The sequence below is a fragment of the Musca domestica genome, unplaced genomic scaffold, assembly GCF_030504385.1.
Source record: "Musca domestica strain aabys unplaced genomic scaffold, Musca_domestica.polishedcontigs.V.1.1 117, whole genome shotgun sequence".
Taxonomy (NCBI): Eukaryota; Metazoa; Arthropoda; class Insecta; order Diptera; family Muscidae; genus Musca; species Musca domestica.
The window spans coordinates 1,258,847-1,279,502 of NW_026712147.1; the positions used below are offsets into that span (position 1 = coordinate 1,258,847).

The 20,656-nt window shown below is 34.4% G+C and overlaps 1 protein-coding gene across 1 annotated transcript; it reads right to left on the reverse strand.

Moving 5' to 3' along the window:
• Window positions 1-5,005: 5,005 nt before the first annotated feature.
• Window positions 5,006-17,108, reverse strand: LOC101896515 (uncharacterized). Its single transcript, XM_005180927.4, has 3 exons — window positions 16,874-17,108; window positions 14,053-14,300; window positions 5,006-6,080 (listed from the first exon to the last, which is right to left on the reverse strand). Exons 1-3 carry the CDS (start codon window positions 16,883-16,885, stop codon window positions 5,630-5,632), a joined length of 711 nt encoding a protein of 236 aa, XP_005180984.1. The 5' UTR covers window positions 16,886-17,108; the 3' UTR covers window positions 5,006-5,629.
• Between the last annotated feature and the right edge of the window lie 3,548 nt (window positions 17,109-20,656).

Genomic DNA, 20,656 nt, shown 5'->3' on the forward strand with positions numbered 1-20,656 from the left:
GTTTTTGACACATTTTTTCTAATGTTTCTTTTACCCTAACTTAATGTTTTTTACTTGTTCATACTAATTTCGGCAAATGTTGGTAATTTGAGAAGAAACCATACTTGGACAAAATGATCCGGTTTTGGTATCACCATCATATGAGCTATTTTCGTTGTCTTGGTTACTTTTTTCATTTTTAGCCCCTTATTTGGCATCTTTGTTTTTAAGGGGGTAGAAACCCTCTTTGCATAACATTTTCAATTTCAGAGTAGATTTGGTTCCGAAATGTCAAACTGGTTTTCATTAAGTCAGAAATTGTGGCAGAAACATGAAAAAATATAATATAATAATAATATAATATTATAAAGAATAATATTAGAAAGTAACACGGGACCTAAAATTTGTTTAATGGTCATCTCTCGTAAAAAAGGTTTATATTGGACACTTCTGAGCTCTATGGGATATCTGGTACAAAATATGATTATGGTAGAGTGCATATTCCGAAAGTTGGAGATTTAAACACCAAATCGGATGAATCATATATATGGGAGCTATAGCTATATCTGAACCGATTTCCACCAAATTTAAAGTACTTACTTCTATACTAATTTCGATCGGAAGTGCCAAAATTCACACCATTTGGACTGATATTGGCCATTTGGTGCACAAGAAACCTAAAATCGGATGATGATTTATAAAATGTGATCTATGAATTGCTAGGCTGAATCTGATATATGGTGCTAAATATCAGTCTTGTGGAGTGCATATAGCGAATGTAAAGGATTTAAACATCAAAATCGGATAACACATATATATGGGAGCTATAGCTATATCTGAACCAATTTTCACCAAATTACGCTTGTGAGGGCCTTTAAACCCCAAATCGGATAAAACATATATATGAGAGCTATACTGGTTTATAGGATGAATTCAGTCGTAATTGCCTGAACCGATATCGATAAAATTTGACAGAGGTATTTTCGAGCATTATCTGATGTCCGGTAACAAATATCATTCTTCTGGAGTGCATATTACACATGTGAGGCACTTAAAACCGCAAATCGGATGAAACATATATATACCTATATCTAAACCGCATTTGAATCACTTTCTTCTAGGCAGTATTTGGTCGAATGTGCCGAAACACATCCTATTTGGATGATTACTATACATATGGCGCACAATAAAATTGAAATCGGACGAAAAACTATATATGGAAGTTTTATCTAAATTTAAACCGATTCTCATAAATTTCAATACTGTTCCTCCTTGGGTCAAACAAATGAGTTGTGTACAATTTTATGTATTTATATGGGACTATAAATGTGATCTGCATTTTTCTATGAGAACACTCAAAAGTAACTATGGATCTATCTCGTCTCCTTCTTCATGTTACGAATAATATCCTGACCACAGTGTGGTGTATGGTATAAAAATCCAGATTAGATGTTGAAAATGGCAAATTACATATTTTTGGCGTCTGAAATTGGAGCCAAATCTGGTCAAAAATAGCTTGACTACACCGCACTGCTAAAACCATGGAGCAATGGAGAAAATTGTGTCCACATTTGGAAAATAACTAAAAAAGGGGTATCTCTATTAAAGGGCTGCCTAAACGTTCACCTTAAACCAAATTGTTCCAAATTTAGAACAGTTCGCACTTACTTTCCAACCTTGATTCTAGTACCAATTTTTTTTTAGCTCTATCTGTTTACATAAAACCATTTAAAACATTTTAAAAGTTAAACATTTTAGAAGTAAGGTACCATTCTGGAGCTTTTCGTAACCTTATAGTTTTTATATCTAAAAATACTTTGCTACGTCTATTCTGCACTCCATTAGTGACTCTCATTCCAATTTTTTTAGTATATTTTAGTACTTTTCGTGCCTTTTTATATGCATTTCCAAAAACGGAACGATGATGAAAATTTAGTCAAATGCTGACAACAACTATAATCAATGGGAATCTTTATATAAGGGCTGTCCAAACAGCGGATCAACATTGATAAGTTCCGCTTGTAGCATTTCTACATAGAAGATCTCAAAAACCGAAAATTTGGCCAAAATTAGTAGAATAAATGTAAAAAAAATTGAAATCGGGTTCAATCCTTACATAAGGTCTATATATAAATGTAATGTTGGTCTACTTTTTAACCCAGTCATTAAAATATATCTATATTAACTGTATATGGTCAAGAATAAATGGAGGCCTTAAGGAGAGTTTGGCCTTAGAATCTGAAACGCCTTGCAGTTTTCCACAACCCAGTTGGGTTATGACATGCGTTTAGCAAGCGTGGGAAAGGTACTTAATTTGATATTACGTGATCGGATACTATTTGAAATCTGAAATTTGGTATTAATATTACTGTAAGTGTGTAAGGTTGAGATTAAGTTGAGTATGTAAGGCTGAAATCCCGAAATTGGGGTCACTGTTGGTTACTAAGGTTTTCATATGGTGACGTCTATAAATAGTTTTGAACAGAATAATTGGATGTGGGTCGATTGCGCAATGTTTTTACTCATATGATTCTCGGTAAACTTCTAAATGAACGATTTAGAAGACTTTTTGGTGTTAAAGGTAAACATTTTCCTATTATTCTTTCTGAAAAAGGAAAAACATGAATGATATATAAAACGTTGAAAATCTGAATATTTAGTACGTTCTATGAAGTTTTGATTAAACATTTCTCTTAAACTGAAAAAATTGTGCATTTTAAATACTAAAAAGGCCTAACACGAACTATTGAAACGAATCTAAAATGTTAAGGTGGACTTCTCACTGAAATTTCATGTAGAAGATTTATGTTACTGTTAAGAAAAAGGCCTGTTAAAAGTTTTTAACAACATTGATGCAGATATTTTTATTGTATATAATTTTCAAAACGCCCATACATATGTCCTCTATTTTTAGCACTACTTTCATAATCCATTCAGTTTTTCCTGTATTTTTTCGTGTAATCAAACTGCAGATGTTTTTCACCCTGGAGAAGTAAAATAGGCTCGAAAGATTATACACTAACATCTGTGGTCTAGTAAACAAATATACATAGATACGGTATATTAAAATTTTACAAAAATTCCATGGAAAGTTTTGCTGAAGCAGTTCCAGCCTATTGACAGAAGAAAGTCCACAGATGTTCAAGCCTTCTCCAAGTAGAAGACATTCTACCTACAGTCATACAATTGAGAGAATACCATACAGAGGTGTTTTATGCCATGTGAGGGTCGTCAGTAAAAAACAATTTTTGTAGCCATCGAAAAGAATAATAGAAAAATGATTATATTTTGTATCAAAAGTTTACCGAGGAGTGTATTAGTTAAAACCTTGCACACTGTTCCGCACCCAATTTTTTGTTGCCAAAATTATTTCCGCCACTGCATCAAATTTTCGGACTCAATTCTCATTTTATTCAATCAACGGCAAATTTACTACCATTTGGTACTTTTCGAACAATCATAGCATGCATTGCCAAATCCACAGTTATAGTACGCATTCCCAAAACTACCTCTTTTTCTACTCCCTAAACACCAACAGCGACCCCAATACCAATTATCAGAAATCCATCTCTATCCAACTAAATATTTTGTGTCATTTTACACTTTTCGTACATTAATAGTACACATTTCCAAAGCCACCTCCTTACCTCCCAAACTTCAGAAACCAACAGAAATGTTCGAATTTCGGCTCTTTCCCATCACCGGATACAATCATAATACGCATTTTTAAAACAATCTCCAAATCTCAACATCAGATACCAACTGTGACATTAATATCAAATGCCAGTATTTGAGCTCTTTAATTCCCCTATTACCAAATTGGATTCCATTTAGTACAATTAAAGAACGTATATCCAAAAATAACTCCTATTCTCAATCACAGATACCAATAGAGGCCTCAATATCAATAGGACTCCAGCCCCATCCATTCATCTAATACTAAATTTAGTACCATTTAATACTTTTCGTGGACGCTTTACAAGAACTATTTGTTCACATAATATTAAATTGTACCAAATATAGGAATATTTATTAATTTCGTGCATTTGTAGTACACTTTTTCAAAAACACCTCTTTGACATAAAGCTACCACCTTTATATATCGAACATATTTTCCAGCCTTGATTGTTATACCAAATTTCCACCTTCCACCTTTCTAACCTTAAAGTTCGAATTTCCAGAAAACCTTTGTTACATTTATCCTGCACTCCATCAGTGACTCTCACCCTCACAAATTGCAGAATTCTAGCTCATTCCGTTTGTCCAGTACAAAGTCTTCCAATTTTATTACTTTTTATATCCTTCACTACAGTATGGAGGGTATATTAAGATTGTTATTCCGTTTGTAACACCCCGAAATATACATTTTAGACTCTAAATCTATGTCGATTTAGCGATGTCTTTCCGTCTATTAGTTTGTCCATCTGTGAAAATCACCCTACTTTTGAACGTAATAAAGTAGGTTGAAAAAATTTTAGAAAAATGTATACAATGTCCGCAGAACTTTTGGTATTGAAAATGGGCCATGTAGGTCCACGTTTTTGTAAAGCCCCCATATAATGGTTCCTCCATATTTTCGGTATTTCGGTAAGCGACATTATTCACCGGATATGTTTCAAATTTGGAATTTGAAGTTCGTAATATCTGTGCAGGTCCGGTGCTTCGTATAGCCCCATATAACGGTACCTCCCGATATTTTATGATTTTAGCGACATTATTCACCGGAATTGTTTCAATTTTGGTATTTGGAATTCGCTATGGCTAATACATCCTATGAAAGAAAATTGTCTGCGCAGGTCCACGTCTTCGTATAGCCCCCATATAACGGTACCTCCCGATATTCGGCATTTTTATGTACAGGTCCACATTCTGGCATAGCCCCCATTTAATAGTACTTCCCTATATTAATGATTGTAGCTACATTATTTACCTTTTTTTCAAGTTTCGCATTTGAAAATTGCAATGGCTTATGACCAAAGTTGCCTAGGTCCCCGTCGTCGTAAATAAATTATATTTTTTAAATGTATTGAATTTCATTAATTTTTATTATAACTTTTCTATTTTCAAAAAAGATTCAAACCTTTTGTTAGCACACACATTATACTTGAGGTTGACAGTTTTTTTGTTGTTCTTTATAATAAATTCTTACGAAATACAGGAGAGTATTTGTTCAGTAGGAAAAGTTATTTAAATTATAAAACAAACAAAAAAATATTTAAAATAAAGGAAAATTAAACCTGAAAAGAATTGTTGCAACAATTTTTGAGATATCACAAGATCAAGAGAGTTCGAAAGGAAATAAAAAATGCATTGCGTGAGGATGAAGTTGGTTGGTGGAAGGGCAAAGTGGTAATGGAAAATGGAAACGTATAGAGAGGTTGGGTTATAGATCGCGATCATTATAGTGGTGGAACGGAAAACGGCAGTGATTGTGAATAGAGTCTCCAACTAAATGGTTGAGTATGAAAATGTGAAAGAGAGTGAAAGAGAAATATAAAATTTATAAAAAAGAAGAAATATTATAAAAAAGGTAGTTCCTTGTGGGACACTGATATAAACTAATAAAAATTGTTTAAAATATTTATTACAAATGAAAAAAATTAAACAAAACTCATTCTATCACTCTCTTAACGCATTATCAACTAGGCATTTAACGAACTTTGTTAAAACTGTATGTAAAACCATCGGGTGTACGATTCAGAGAGAGTTTACCGGGTGGTGCAAAACGATGGGGATTGGGTGTTGTGGGTTGATAGTATTGTTGGGGTTGTGGATTGTATTGGGGCTGAGGAGCATTGTATTGTGGTGGTGGAGGATTGTATGCTGGAGCTGGTGGATTGTAGGCAGGAGCTGGAGGATTGTAAGCGGGAGCTGGTGGATTGTAGGCTGGAGCGGGAGCAGGTTGACGGTAGGGTTGTTGATTTTGACTGAAGTTGGGATCATTGTAACGAGGATCGTAAGAGCCATCATCACCGTAATCATCGGCGCGATAATTGCTTGCTGGTGGTTGGTATTGTGGCTGTGGTGCATAGCCGGGTTGTGGCACAGGCTGTGGTGGTGCTGGAGGTGCAACGGGCAAATGATCACCAGATGCTTGGAATCTGAAAATAGAAGCAAATGTAAACAACTATTAATACGTGTTGCAAAATTTTTGTGATATTTCAATAATGCATGTAGAAAGAAGAGATTGCAGACACATTTTTCTGGTGAAATATATAGCACAGGTCCTATATTGTAACAATGCATATTAACATTGTATTATAAGCAAATACAATCTTAGGGGTAAAAAAGTTCCTTTAGAATTCGCGTGAGGAAAAGGATCATAACCATTCTTCTAGAATTATTTTTTTTATAAAAGAAAACAATTAATGATGCCTTCTTCTGATTCAAAACTCGACTGAAGCTCATCTATAAATAAAGACAATGTCGAGATATTTTACAATATGGTATCTGCAAGATATATCATATTAATGGAAGATATTTTGGATTCCTTCTTGATGCAAAAACGGCCTTCAAAAGTTTTATATTACTTCGAGCAATAATTTTGAGTTGCTAATATTTTAGGACCAACTATAGTTACAAGAATTTGAAATGATTCTCAAATATTATTGTATTTAATAATTTGATGGGAGATGTTGTTAAGATAGAACATGGAAAAGATTCGAAAGACTTAAAAAACGTCACTTTCTAAAAAAATGTTATATACAGGGTGAGATGAAGAAAACTGCAACCACTGCAATGATCAGACTACTGCCATTTCTAAGCCAATAGTTCGACAGCTATTAAAATTATTCCAGTGACAGCTCATTATATTGTTTAGAAGCGTACAAAAGCTTATTAGAAGGATTTTCCAGAAAAAAGTTATTCGTGATGGAATTGAAGCGTGATAGTGTGATTTCTTCATATTTGGCTGGAAAATCACAAGTGGCTATAGTTAGAGCACTACAGCATTCAAATGTGAATAAATCTTTTGTGCCTAGTACCATCGCTCATTAGCGTGATACTGGTAGCGTAGCCCGACGTCAAGAAAGCGGACAGAAGAAAACAGCAACATCAGCAGAAATGGTTCGAAATGTAAAAAGCGACTTGATCGAAATAAGCGTCGCAGTGGCCGAAAAATGGCTCCTGCGCTGAACATATTGCAATATTCCTTTCTTCAAATATTGAAAAATGAGCTCGGGGTAAAGCCATTGAAATTTCAAAAAGTGCAAGAATTTACACCGCAACAGAAAGAAAATAGACTCAAAAGAGCTATAGAGTTGCTTCGCTAGGCTGAACTAGTGCTGAACTGCCGAATTAGGTTTTCTCCGATGAGAAAACATTCGTTGTCCAACTTGTAAACAAACAAAATGATCGTGTTTACTTGCCAAAGAGGTCAGCTGGAAATGTGCACCTTCGGTTGGCCACCAGAAATCAAGCGTCGGCCATGGTGAAATATCGCAAATGCCGAATATTATCGTAAAATTTTCTTGAGGTTGTATTAAAAGCCTTGGACTCGCAAACAATTTGGCCGCAGACCTTGGACATTCCAACAGGAGTTAGCACCATCGCACTCAGCACTCGCCACCCAAGAATAGTTACAAAATGAGGTTCCTCGCTTCATTTCCAGCGCACAATGGCCACCAAAATCCCCGGATACCAATCCGTTGGACTATTGTGTCCGGAGTATTTTGGAAAGCAAGGTTGGCAGTAAAAAATGCAAAAGTGTCGATCACCTCAAGCAAGCGCTTCGCCGGAAATGGACCAAAATATGGCAGAGCAACATTCGGGTAGCATGTGAAGGTTTCATTGGCCGTTTGAAGACTATAATTCGTGCCAAAGGTGACCAATTCGAACAAATCTAAACATATTCTAAAATTTGATGCTATTTTCAACATTCGTTGCTTTCATTCAATAAAATTTTAAAAAAGTGTAAAAATTACCGCGTTGTAGGACGTGGCAGTTTTTTATCTCATCCTGTATGTATCAAGTTCGAAAAAGCATCGCTGACTTGTTTCGCAAATTGTTGTAGATATAAATATTGAAAATAGTGAGGTTTTGTGGGGGAGGTACTAGAAGTGGTAGGCCGATATATCCCATCTTGACAGTAAGTCTTGTGTTAGTATAAATATTAGAATGTGTTATTAGCATTTATGATATTCAAAATTTTAAGCCCCTTTTTTGGGGGAGGTGCATCTTTACATCAGCTCTTTAGTTAGTAAAAGTATTGGGATATGTGAAATTTAAAGATAATCGGATTATAATTTCGCTTTTATGTGTGTATTGTTATTGAAAATTATGACCTTTGTGAGTGAGGTACCAGAGGGAGTTGACCGATATCTACCATCTTCACAACAGATCTTTTGCTAGTAGAAATATTGGATTGGATCAGATTTTATAAGAGTTACAGTTATTCAACATGTTTACCCTTTGTAGGGAAGGTACTTGATGGAGTGGACCGATATTGTCCATTTTTGTACCTGGGATTTGCAACAAAAGTGGTAATTTATTTTTTATGAAAAATATGACCTTTTGTGGGTGAGGCACGACAAGGAGTTAACCGATATTGCCCATCTCCGAACTCGATCTAAGTTTAATAATAGTATTACAATATATCGAGATTGAACTAAATCTGATACTCCCTTAGAGAATTATCGTGCGCACCAACCAGACAGACGGACGGACGTATCCGACTCCAAATGTCCTCAAAAGGTATTTGGTACAAAGTTTTGATGAGGCACGTATGTCTCAGGGTATAAAAAATCACACCTATGAAACGTTGGTTCTAGTGGGAAGGAAACGTTCCAACAAAATCCTTCTCACATTTTTTTTATACCCTCAGCCATATGGCTACAGAGGGTATATATCATTTGATACGGTCAAAACGTGCCTAGTCGAAATAACGGTTTTAGACCCTAGGTCTCTTTGGACCAAATCCGTTTCAGAACATTTGAAGTCGATCTAGCGATGTCCGTCCGTCTGTCTGTCTGGCTGGCTGGTGCGCACGATAACTCTCGAAGGGAGTATCCGATTTGGTCCAAACTTGGTACATCGTAATATCTTTGTCAAACTTAGATCGAGTTCGGAGATGGGCAATATCGGTCCACTCCTTCTGGTACCTCCCCCACAAAAGGTTGGAATTTGCAAAAAAATATTCTTTGCACAGAAAGAGAAACGATGATCCGATTTTGCTCTAACTTAGCACGTCGTAATATTTGCATCGGTATTAGGTCTGGTGCGAAAATGGACAACATTGGTTAACTCCTTCAAGTACCTCCCCCACAAATGGTCAAAATTTAGAATAATTACAACTCTCATAAAATGTGATGTAAGAGTCCGATTATCTTCAAATTTCACACATCCCAATCATTTTATTAGCCCAAGGTATGGTGTAAAGATGGAGTATATCGGTCCACTCCCTCTGGTACCTCCCCCACAAATGGTCGAAATTTTAAAAATATATATTTTCTGCACAGAAAGTGAAGCAATAATCTAATTTTGAAAAACATAACGCTCAAAGAAAGCGAAATAAGGATCCAACTCTCTTCAAATTTCACACATACAAGCATTTTTGCTAACACCAGATCTGTTGTGAAGATGCTATATATCTGCGAACACCTGCTGGTACCTTACCCACAAAGGGACACATTTTTCAATATTTTTATCTGTCATAAATTGCGAAACAACTCAGCGATTCTTTACAATTGATTTATCCATCTGCTATTATAATATTAATATCATACTAGCTGGCCCGGTCCGCGTTGCCGGCCCGTAGTTTTTGTCTATTATGCATATATTCCCAAGCATAATTATTCACAGATATGACTGATATAAGTGTTCACGTACAGGTCGATTTAAAGTGTTTTAAAATACCTGTACCCATTTTTAACCAGTGGGCTTCAATATTTAAACCGTGGGCTTCAACTGTGTGGATGTGCTATACAAATCTATTAAAAAGTATATATCAATCTTATCGCCATATAAGGGATCAAATTAATTTTTAATATGGTAAAAATCGTAGAAAAATCTTCCAGTCAAATGAGCAGTAATTTGGAATTTGCTGTATTTTGTATACTACATAATTGAGGGCTGAATGATTTAAGAATAGCCAAAGTTAATTACTTTTTTAAACCCATTAGCAACTTAGATTGTGCATTAGAGTCCTCATAAGTCCCCCTAACCATGTCAGTCTGTTTGTCCGCCAAAAGGTGGACTTGAGAGGGTATTATAACATGGATAAAAATTCTAAAATTTGTAGATATGTTGAAATTTTAGTGTAAGATTTTCACCCCCCTAATACGCATTATTAGCCAAATTCTTTGAAATGTGGTTAAATTAGGAGGTACCTTCTTTATATGGGCACTACTCCGAAACATCGACCTACATTGAAAACTTTCTTCTACCCCTTATAATCCAAGATGACAAATAGAGGCCAAATCAAAAATATAGCAGAACAATATAGCATGTCATAGCATTTCGCGTGATTTAAATAAGTAAAAATAGTTTTATCCACCTCATAATTGAGGGCAGAATGATAAGATGGGAATTAATTTTATTTGCCATTTAAATTGTAAGTTGGAGACCCCTTAAAGTCCATATTTTCATCATAGGATAATTCAATGATGATTAAACAAATATTCGGTCCCGTGCTACTTTCTTATATTTGCAATTTTTTCATGTTTCCACAATTTATTTCATATGGATGCACATCCCAAATCTACGTTCCCAACCAATATTCTCTTGGGGGTTAAAAATTCAATAGAATACAAAATTTTCTTTTCTGACCACACATTAGATGTGAAAGTGGACTTGGGATACTCCAATGTGGGGACTTTACTTAAATAAATTCCTATGTAGCAATTATCTGTATGATGGTTCCCTACCCCAGGGTGGCATAAATAAAGTTTTTTAGCCAAATCAATTGATGAATGTGGTCAATACCAATATGGGCCCTACTCTGAAAATTTCAAATTTTATGCGAAGAGGTTATCTACCCCCTTAGAAACAAAAATGTTAAATAAGGGCCAAAAAATGAAAAAAGTGGCCGGCCAAGACCCCAAAAATAACTTAAATCATAGATGGTTATATAAATATGAAATCGGGTTGTTCCCTTATCCATGAGTTATGATCGATATAAAGACCTGCAAAAGTGATTTTAGGTATTTTGAATGTTTGGGAAGAATTTCTGGAAGGATATAAAACCTTTTCTTACTAAAAGTCCCATTCGCTCTACTATTTTGCACCTTTTATTTCAATATTGGTATATTACTTATTATTCTCCCAAAGAATTTTGCATTTTGAGCTCTCATTGGACGGATCATTGTCACGCTTTGAAATGAGCCCCATTAAGCTTTTTCGGTCATTTTTGTTTGTTTAAACGTGTTCGCATCTTCCAGCTAACCCACGATGTAGGCCCTGGAGTTGAAAGGTAGATGTCAGTTAACATCCTATTTCGCACTTATTCAATTTTTTTAGTGAAAAATTATTCTTTATTTTGTTCACAAAAAAAATTGACAAAAAAAAAAGATTAACAAATTGAAAAAGTCTTCAACTTTTTCGCTGATTTTTTACAGCAAATGTTTTAAGATCCTTCCTTACAAAGTTCGTCAATAGAATGAACTATTACTTTAAAATTCGATTCCATTGAAAATGTTTTTTTTGATTTTTGCAATGAGATCTCTTTTTCATGATTTTTCAGCGATTTAGAAAAAGTCTTTATCTTTTTTGGTGTGACCGCGTTAAATTATTTCGATATCATCTATTCCGTTTCGCCACCACATAATTCGCTACTACACTTCCATGTAACCCGCCATCAATTTCAGTTCTCAAGAAATCAAGTCAATTAAATAAATTGGTATAAATATTCGAATTCAAAAATAAAATATAAAAAAACACTACAAATGTACATTAGAAAAAAGTAAGTCAAAATGGAAAAAAATCATGCAAAATAAAACATTACTATTGTACATTTGAAAAGTCAAAATGAAAATGTTAATATATCACATTTTTACGCGATTTTTTTGGATATTATCCTTTTCGGAGAGTAGACAACTCCGAATTTGTGTGAATCGTTAAAATTAATCCAGCGGTTCTTAAGTTATAAGCGTAGTAACTAACACAACTTACATTTATATATATAGATTTATTTAGGTCCGATACGAAATGAACAATATTGACCCATTCTTTCAAAACCCACTCCATAGAGGGTGAAGAGGGCTGAGGGTATACATCTGTCGGCAAAACCGACCGATACTTTTTTACTTGTTTTTGATTAATAGTAACAGTCAGTTAAGGTCCTATTGCATAAAATTATCTAGTAATACATATTTTACAAATATTTTATAAATTTTTGATTTCTAACCTAAATCCCTTCATTATTCCACACAAATTGTATCATTTAGCTTAAAACACCCTATTGTGTCTTTACTTTTTATACCCTCCACCATACTATGGAGGGTATATTAACTTTGTCATTCCGTTTGTAACTCCTCGAAATACTCATGTCAGACCCAACAAAGTATATATATTCTTGATCAGCGTAAAATTCTAAGTCGATTTAGCGATGTCCGTCTGTCTGTCTGTCTGTCTGTCCGTCTGTCTGTCTGCCCGTCTGTCTGTCTGTTGTAATCACGCTATCTTTCGAATAAATTGAGATAGATGGCTAAAATTTTGCACACATGTTTATTTTTCCAGTAGGCAGGTTAAGTTCGTAAATGGGCCATGTAGGTCCACGTTTTCATATAGCTCCCATATAACGGTACCTCCGGATATTCGGTATTTTGATGATTTTAGCGACGTTATTCACCGGAATTGTTTCAAATTTGGTATTTTAAGTTCCAAATGGATACTACACCCTAAAATAGAAAATTATCTGTGCAAGTCTATGTCTTCGTATAGCCCCCATATAACGGTACCTCCCGATATTCGGTATTTTGATGATTTTAGCGATATTATTCACGGGAATTGTTTCAAATCTGGTATTTGAAGTTCCAAATGGATACACCTAAGACAGAAAATTGTCTTTGCAGGTCCACGTCTTCGTATAGCCCCAATATAACGGTACCTCCCTATATTCGGTATTTTGATGATTTTAGCGACGTTATTCACCGGAATTGTTTCAATTTTGGTATTTGAAGTTCCAAATGGATACTACACCCTAAGATAGAAAATTGTCTGTGCAAGTCTATGTCTTCGTATAGCCCCCATATAACGGTACCTCCCGATATTTGGTATTTTGATGATTTTAGCGACATTATTCACGGGAATTGTTTCAAATCTGGTATTTGAAGTTCCAAATGGATACTACACCCTAAGACAGAAAATTGTCTTTGCAGGTCCACGTCTTCGTATAGCCCCAATATAACGGTACCTCCCTATATTCGGTATTTTGATGATTTTAGCGACATTATTCACTGGAATTGTTTCAAATTTGGTATTTTAAGTTCCAAATGGATTCTACACCCTAAGACTGAAAATTGTCTGTGCAGGTCCACGTCTTCGTATAGCCCCCATATAACGGCACCTCGCTATGTTCGGTATTTTGATGATTTTAGCGACATTATTAACCGGAATTGTTTAAAATTTGATATTTGAAGTTCGTTATGGGAACTACAGTCTGTGACAGAAAATTGTCGGTGCGGGTCCAGTTTCGAATTTGAATATGGTAATGGCTTATGACAAACAATGCATATGTATGTCCACGTCGTATAGACCCCAACATAACGGCTATATTCGGTATTTTTAAAATTTTAACAGAATTTTTTGAGGATTTTATTTTTTGAAAATTTCCAAATTCGTTGTAAATGGTGGAGGGTATTAAAAGTTCGGCCCGGCCGAACTTACTGCTTTTTAACTTGTTTTAAATTGTATTCGCACATATAGTTCTTATGCAACTTCAAAAACATACAAACCATATTTGTTCAATGTAATGAGTCATAGTTGTTTATTTCCCAAAACAAGAAACCCATAACTGGTTTAGTCGCACCCAATTGATGCGAATTTTGTTTTTTCTCACACACCTGTGTCTGCATTGATGGTGCATTGATTTATTCTCAATAATTTCACATAACATAGATCAAATATTGTTTGACTTACCCATTTTTGCCGGCTGTATACGAAATAGTTCTCCTCTGACCAGTTGGATCTACATAACTGTAGCTGCCATGACGTGTACCATCAGCATCGGTCTCTTCTTTGAAGTTAATGCCATCCTCTTGGGTGTAGGCAGCACCAAATTTGCCGTCACCAGACAGATAACGCTGCTCGCTTATAATAGCTGCTGTCTTGGGATCGCTATGATATCCTTGACCTGCTGCCAGAGCAATGAGTGCGGTTAGGGTGATCTGAAAAGAAATTATTTTAATTTAAAATTTTCAATGTAATTGGTAAATACAACAATTATTTTTACACAAAAAGGAATATTTTGAAAAATTTTAACACTTTATTATTCTAATGTCCCTACCTTATTTATTGCTGATCTTAAGGCGTTTGTTTATTTTATAATATTTATGTGTAAAAATATTAGGGAAACATAAGTAAACCATGAGGAAATAAGCAAGCAAAGGCAATTATCAACGACATTTATGCCTAATAAGTATCATCCAATATATTGGTCTAGCTCAAGGATTTGAGAAAATTCAAATAAAAAAATAAAATCTTTTAAAAGATAATAATCTTTCAACATTGTATTATATCGTTAAAATTTTCAGATTTTTGCTAGATTTTACTCATATTTTATAAAGGGTCTGTTGGCTCGGCTCAACATATCGCAATATTCCATTCGGCAAATATTGAAAAATGAGCTTATCCAGAGAGCCATTAAAATTCCAAAAAGTGCAAGAATTTACACCGCAGCAGTAAAAATAGACTCAAAAGAGCTAAAGAGTTGCTCCGCTTGGCCGAAAGTGGTGAACTATCGAATTTGGTTTTCTCCGATGAGAAAACATTCGTTGTACAGCAGTTTGTAAACGAACAAAATGATCGTGTTTACTTGCCAAAGAGGTCAGCTGGAAATGTGAACCTTCGGTTGGCCACCAGAACTCAAGCGACGACCATGTGGGAGTGTGAGCCGCCATGACTGCCGATGTTGGCTCTCCGCTCGTATTAATCGACTGTGCCATCAGAATAAATGCCAAATACTATCGCGAAAATTTTTATGAGGTTGCATTCCACGACATTCCAAAAGGACTCACCATCGCACTCAGCACGCGCCACCCAAGAATGGTTAAAAAATGAGGTTCTCGCTTCATTTTCTGCGCACAATGGCCACCAAAATCTCCGGATACCAATCCGTTGGACTGTTGTGTCTGGAGTATTTTGGAAAGCAAGGTTGGCACTAAAAATATCAAAGTGTCACCTCAAGCAAGCGCTTCGCCGGGAATGGGGGCAAATTGCCGCAAACAACATTGGTTTCATTGGCCGTTTGAATTCGTGCCAAAGTTGACCAATTCGAACAAATCTAAGCTTTTCCTAAAATTTGATCCTATTTCCGACATTTTTTGCTTTCTTTCAATAAAATTAAAAAAAAAATATATGTAAAAATTTTGACATTTGACTTTGCAGTGTTGCAGTTCTTTTATCTCACCTTGTATATATTATTTATAATTTTTTTGCCTTTTGGCGAGAATCTACTAGGAGGTTTTGGCCGATATATCCCATCTTAACACTCAGTATGGTGTGAAGTTTTCGAAGGTACTAAGTATGAGATTTTTTATTGAAAATTTAAATATTTTGTTTGAGAGAAAAGGATCGATTTTGTGAATTTTTTGCACCTGATGGTACCAGAAAAAGTGTGCATATGTGTCCGATTTTCGCTCCTGATGTTATTTAACATAACTCGTATTTTGAAGATTTTAATTGTATTTCCAGACAGAAATGTACATAACTATTATAAGGGGTTCCTAATCTATAAGTTTTTTGGTAATTATACCTTTGATAACGGCGACGTTTATTTTTTAATTTAATTTTTTTGGCTTGCTGGTACGCACTCTAACCCCTGAAACTAGAGTCAAATCTTCGCGCAGCGTAATATTTATATCACACTTATGCCAGAAGAAAATGACAATATGGCCCAACACTTCTTGAGATTTCCGCAACATAATTTCAACATTTTTAATAACCATTCTTCTTGAAATGAGAAATACATTACAATGTCTTTCCAAATTTCGCACACCCTAATATTTCTCTCTGTAAGTTTTAACGTGAAGATGAGATTTAGTCTATTAGAATCGTTTCTGTATGACCCGAACATTTTTGACTTTTTTACTTATTATAAATATTGGTTCGGTGACTCTTGAGGAATTACCATCAGAAATCTAATAATATCATTTTTTGGGCATCTTTAGGAGCACGACCACATCCTTAATGTTCATCCTAACTTTTGCCTACCTTTGTTTTTATATGTAAACTATTGAATCCGATAAATATGATAGATATTAGTGAGGTCGAAAATTAGAGTTTGGTCATAAAAATCGAAGTCTGAAGCACTGTGTGTCATTTATAATATCGCACATCTTAAATTTTGTATCACATTTAGACTTATGTTTTCCATACCTCCACCAAAAGGATTCAAAAATCATGATACATTTTTTTTAAAATCATAAATCTTATAAAACGAGAATGAGGATCCAGATTTTTCGAAAAAGTTTGATACTTCCACAAAACTCAATGCGAAAATGGGATGCATAGATATAAAATATTTTTCGACATTTTAATCTTGAGAAAAGTGACCTATAGATTTCCAATATATAACGATATTTTAAATAATAACGGTTGTTCATAAAAAACGGTTGTTCATAAAAAAAAACTTAATTCACAACATTAGTTTATAATTTAATTTGTTCGATAATCAAATGTATCCACTGTCTTTCAATTATTGAAGTGTGATTTCAATTTATTTCTTTCAATAGACACTCACAAATCTCAACATTTTTGTTGTGTATTTTGTTGTCGACAGGTAATCCTTTTTTTCTTAAGCGACACAGTAAACTGCTACGTTTTCACAAATAAATCCGAGGCCTTTACGTTAGGGTCCGTTAATCAAAAAAAAAGGATTTTGTTGGCACTTAAACGCCAACTATGCTCAACGAAAATACGGCGTTGGCTTTAAAGTCCGACAACGACAAACGATTTGAATAAACTGTTTGCTGCAATGAACCGTTGGAGACTTTTATAGGCAAATGGTGTAAAACCTTGGTCGGAGCCACACAAAAACCACACAAATGACGGACGGACGGACATACATACGCCAAGCTTTGTGATTAGGCACGGATACGGGTAGTTCTGTTGCAGTCAATCTTTGCTAGTTGTTGATGGTATTGAAGCCAGTCAGTATTGTCGAAAGAACAGAAACAATGACAACAACGTCAACAGCAACAACAACATTACTCCACGTAAGTAAGCTATGAAACTGGGAGTAGCATTACCTGCCCGCGCACTTTTCAAATAAGTTATAAACGTAATAATAATAGCCGCATAGTTCGCTGGCACTATCTACCACAGATTAATAATACAAGGCAGCAGCAGCAACAACAACAACCATAATTGAAAAGAAAAAATATCAAGAGCGTTTTCTTATTCTGATTGAAAACTACAACTAAGCGGACGTTTGGTAAATGTAACATTCACAGCTTTTGCTCTCGATTACATTTACTAAGAAGAATTCGAAGTGAATTCCAATAGCAAAACATATACACATTTTGTTGGTAAGCAAGTTGTGGCGTTGGCTCCGGGGTTGAGTCGATTGCATACTTTGAACTCGAAACTTGTTTAATTTTGAAAACAAAAAACAAAAAAAAAAAAAAAACTTTAAAGGCGGCAGAGGACCTAGAGGCTTACACCATATGTTTATCTTGATTATCCAAGATTCTGAATGGCAATTACTGAATTTTATACAGAGAGTGACATCACTTGATACGGCCAAAATGTCCATCATTTCTGGTTTTATGTTTCTTCGAATTAAATCCGTTTCAGGATACTTTGAGTCGACTTCGATAGTAATATGGGATTTGGTCCAAGCTTTGTAAATAGCATTTTAGGTAGCAAAGTTAGGTTACACATTGCACAATTTTTAATGAATCTAGTATATGAGATACGAAATATCCATGTTGTTCGAATGTCTGGTTTTTTGATCAAATTTAGGTGAAGTGTCAAAATGGAAAATATATTTGTTTGGCCCTATAGAAAACGTTTTGAAATATTTGTGGGGACCGCATAAAACACATGAATTTCTAATAAAATGTGCATTTCCAAAAAAATTCGTGTCATGACATTATTAAATTATATTTTGACATGTCTTATGACTATTGAAAATGTTGACCCTTTACAGGGGGAGTACCGAAAAAGTGAGTCAATATAGTCCATTTGCATCTGGCCTTAGTATGATATAAATATTGTCACATACCAGGTTTGAACTGTATCGAATACTTGTTTAACTTTACATGAGATATGTGCGTAAATATTGAAAATGCTGAACTTTTGTGGAGGGGGATGGATGGGTGGTTAGCCGGAAGTGTGGGCTGGGGTATTTCGAAGATATTTACCACATGTTTTATGGATTTGTATAAAAATTGGTACTTGTAGGGTACAAAGGGTTCTAGTTCGTGTGACGAAACATTGTATGTATAGGCACACGTTTTGGTATAGCCCCCTCTCGATATTCGGTATTTCGATGATTTTTGCCACATTTTTATGGATTTGTCTAAAAATTGGTACTTGTAGGATACAATGGGTTCTAGCTCGTGTGGCGAAACATTGTATGTATAGGCCCTCGTTGTGTAATATACATAATTGGGCTTCTGTTTCAAATTTTTATAAAAGTTGTACTTATTCAAAAATTTACCCTTTGTGGGAGAGGTACCAGAAATCTGATATCAATATCAGCTTTCATACCTGGCATAGTAATAGTGCAAATATTATTTTCTTTAAAATGTTGACCTTTTTTGTAGGAGATACCTGAATAAGTGGATCAATATTGTACATTTCCGAACTCGTTCTATGTTTGATAACAATGTTACGATGTACTATGTTTGAACCAACCAATACTCCTTCGAGTGTAATCGTGCGCACCAGCCAGCCAGACGGTAAAGTAAATAAGGTTGATCTCTTGGATATATGCACACAAACAATAAATGAAATATAAACAAGATATTAATTTTACCTTAAAATTCAGCTTAACTACAAAACTTTGTGTTCAGATAGTCTTGACAGTTATTGGTTCCGCTTTTGCATATTACCAAAACATTGTTTCGGCTTAGTATTTGCATTAGATTGTGTGCTGAATTAAGATAAAAGTAATTAAAAATTGCTTGATATATATTTTAAACATATATGTATATGTCGGCTTGTAAGTACATTGTTAATATTATTTGAAAGGGATCGGAATAATCAAAAGTGTAAGTGGAACTTGTTATAACCTTGTAGCTCGCGCTTGTGTCTTAAGTCTTTTGTTTCATGCAAATTTCAACAAAATGCATTAGCTTGGCACGGTATCAAGTTGAACCACTTCCAGTTTAACTTTCTCCTCAATATGCAAAGACACACTCAAAAGTAGAACCAAAAAAAGAATTAACATAATAATTAGCCAATATTCTAATTATGTAAATACGATTTTTTCTTGGTTCTCACACCAACAGCCACTCGGGTGGGTTACTGTGAAAGCAAAATGAAAATTGTGAGCTAGAGCAAAAACAAATAAAACTAGAACAAAAAAAAAAAAAATTAATTACAAACGGATATCTTTATTTTATTGTTGTTATTTTGTGTTTTTTTTTTCCTTTTCTTTAGCCCCATAACCAGTTCCAGTTTGTAAGCAGCACATTAATACCAAATGCCTCAAGTTTAAAGTAAATTATATTATTTATTGGTATTTCTGTAAACTTTTACAGAAAACAGTACAAAACCATAACACCAACAACACAGTACAGAAATAAGAAAATAGCAACAAGAAAAAAAAATATATATATATATATATTCCCTTCTAAATGAGGTGTGGTTCGGTCAGAGCAATTTTCGCCATCTGATGTGGTTTACATTTCAAAAGCATGATCTTTTGTTGTTTTTCATTTTAGTTTGTTTGATCCGTCATGTCCGTCTCGAACTCTGTTATAGTTTTATTGGTAAGAAGAAAAAAAAATAACCAAAGAATTCAAGCAAATCGTAATCAATATAAAACACAAAATTGTCGTAAAGACATTTGACCATAAGTGTCTGTAACTAACAACATAAATAACAGATAAATAATAAACATTAAATAATAATTGTTGCACATACACTCATACAAAATCTGTATGTTCGAAGTAAATAAGAAACACGAGTTTGAGATAATTCATCAGTGGAATATGCACCAAAGGAAAACAAAAAATAGATTGGATATAAGAATTTGGAGTGATATGATTATGAGATTCTAATATTATATATGAAATTAATGAATGTCGAAATGTTTTGCATGGAATCATGCTCTCATATGCCAGAGAAAAAATGCCGCTTTTGTGGATCTTCTAACAGGTCAATGATCCAAAACATACTACCACATTATTAATGAGGTAGTTTGCAAAATTCAAAATAAATGGCTTGTAATGGTGCGATGTTAAGCTGTTAACAGACTATAAGGGTTTTACATTTTCGTATATATGTCAAAATTATAATTTTATATATGACTCATAATTCTTCTTTATCATAAACTTGAATTTATTTATTATAC

Bases quoted from the DNA above. Each gene is read 5' to 3' on its own strand.
- LOC101896515 (XM_005180927.4), bottom strand. The intron at 6,081-14,052 runs GTAAGTCAAACA...TTCTATTTTCAG, and splicing joins TATACAGCCGGCAAAAATGG to ATTCCAAGCATCTGGTGATC.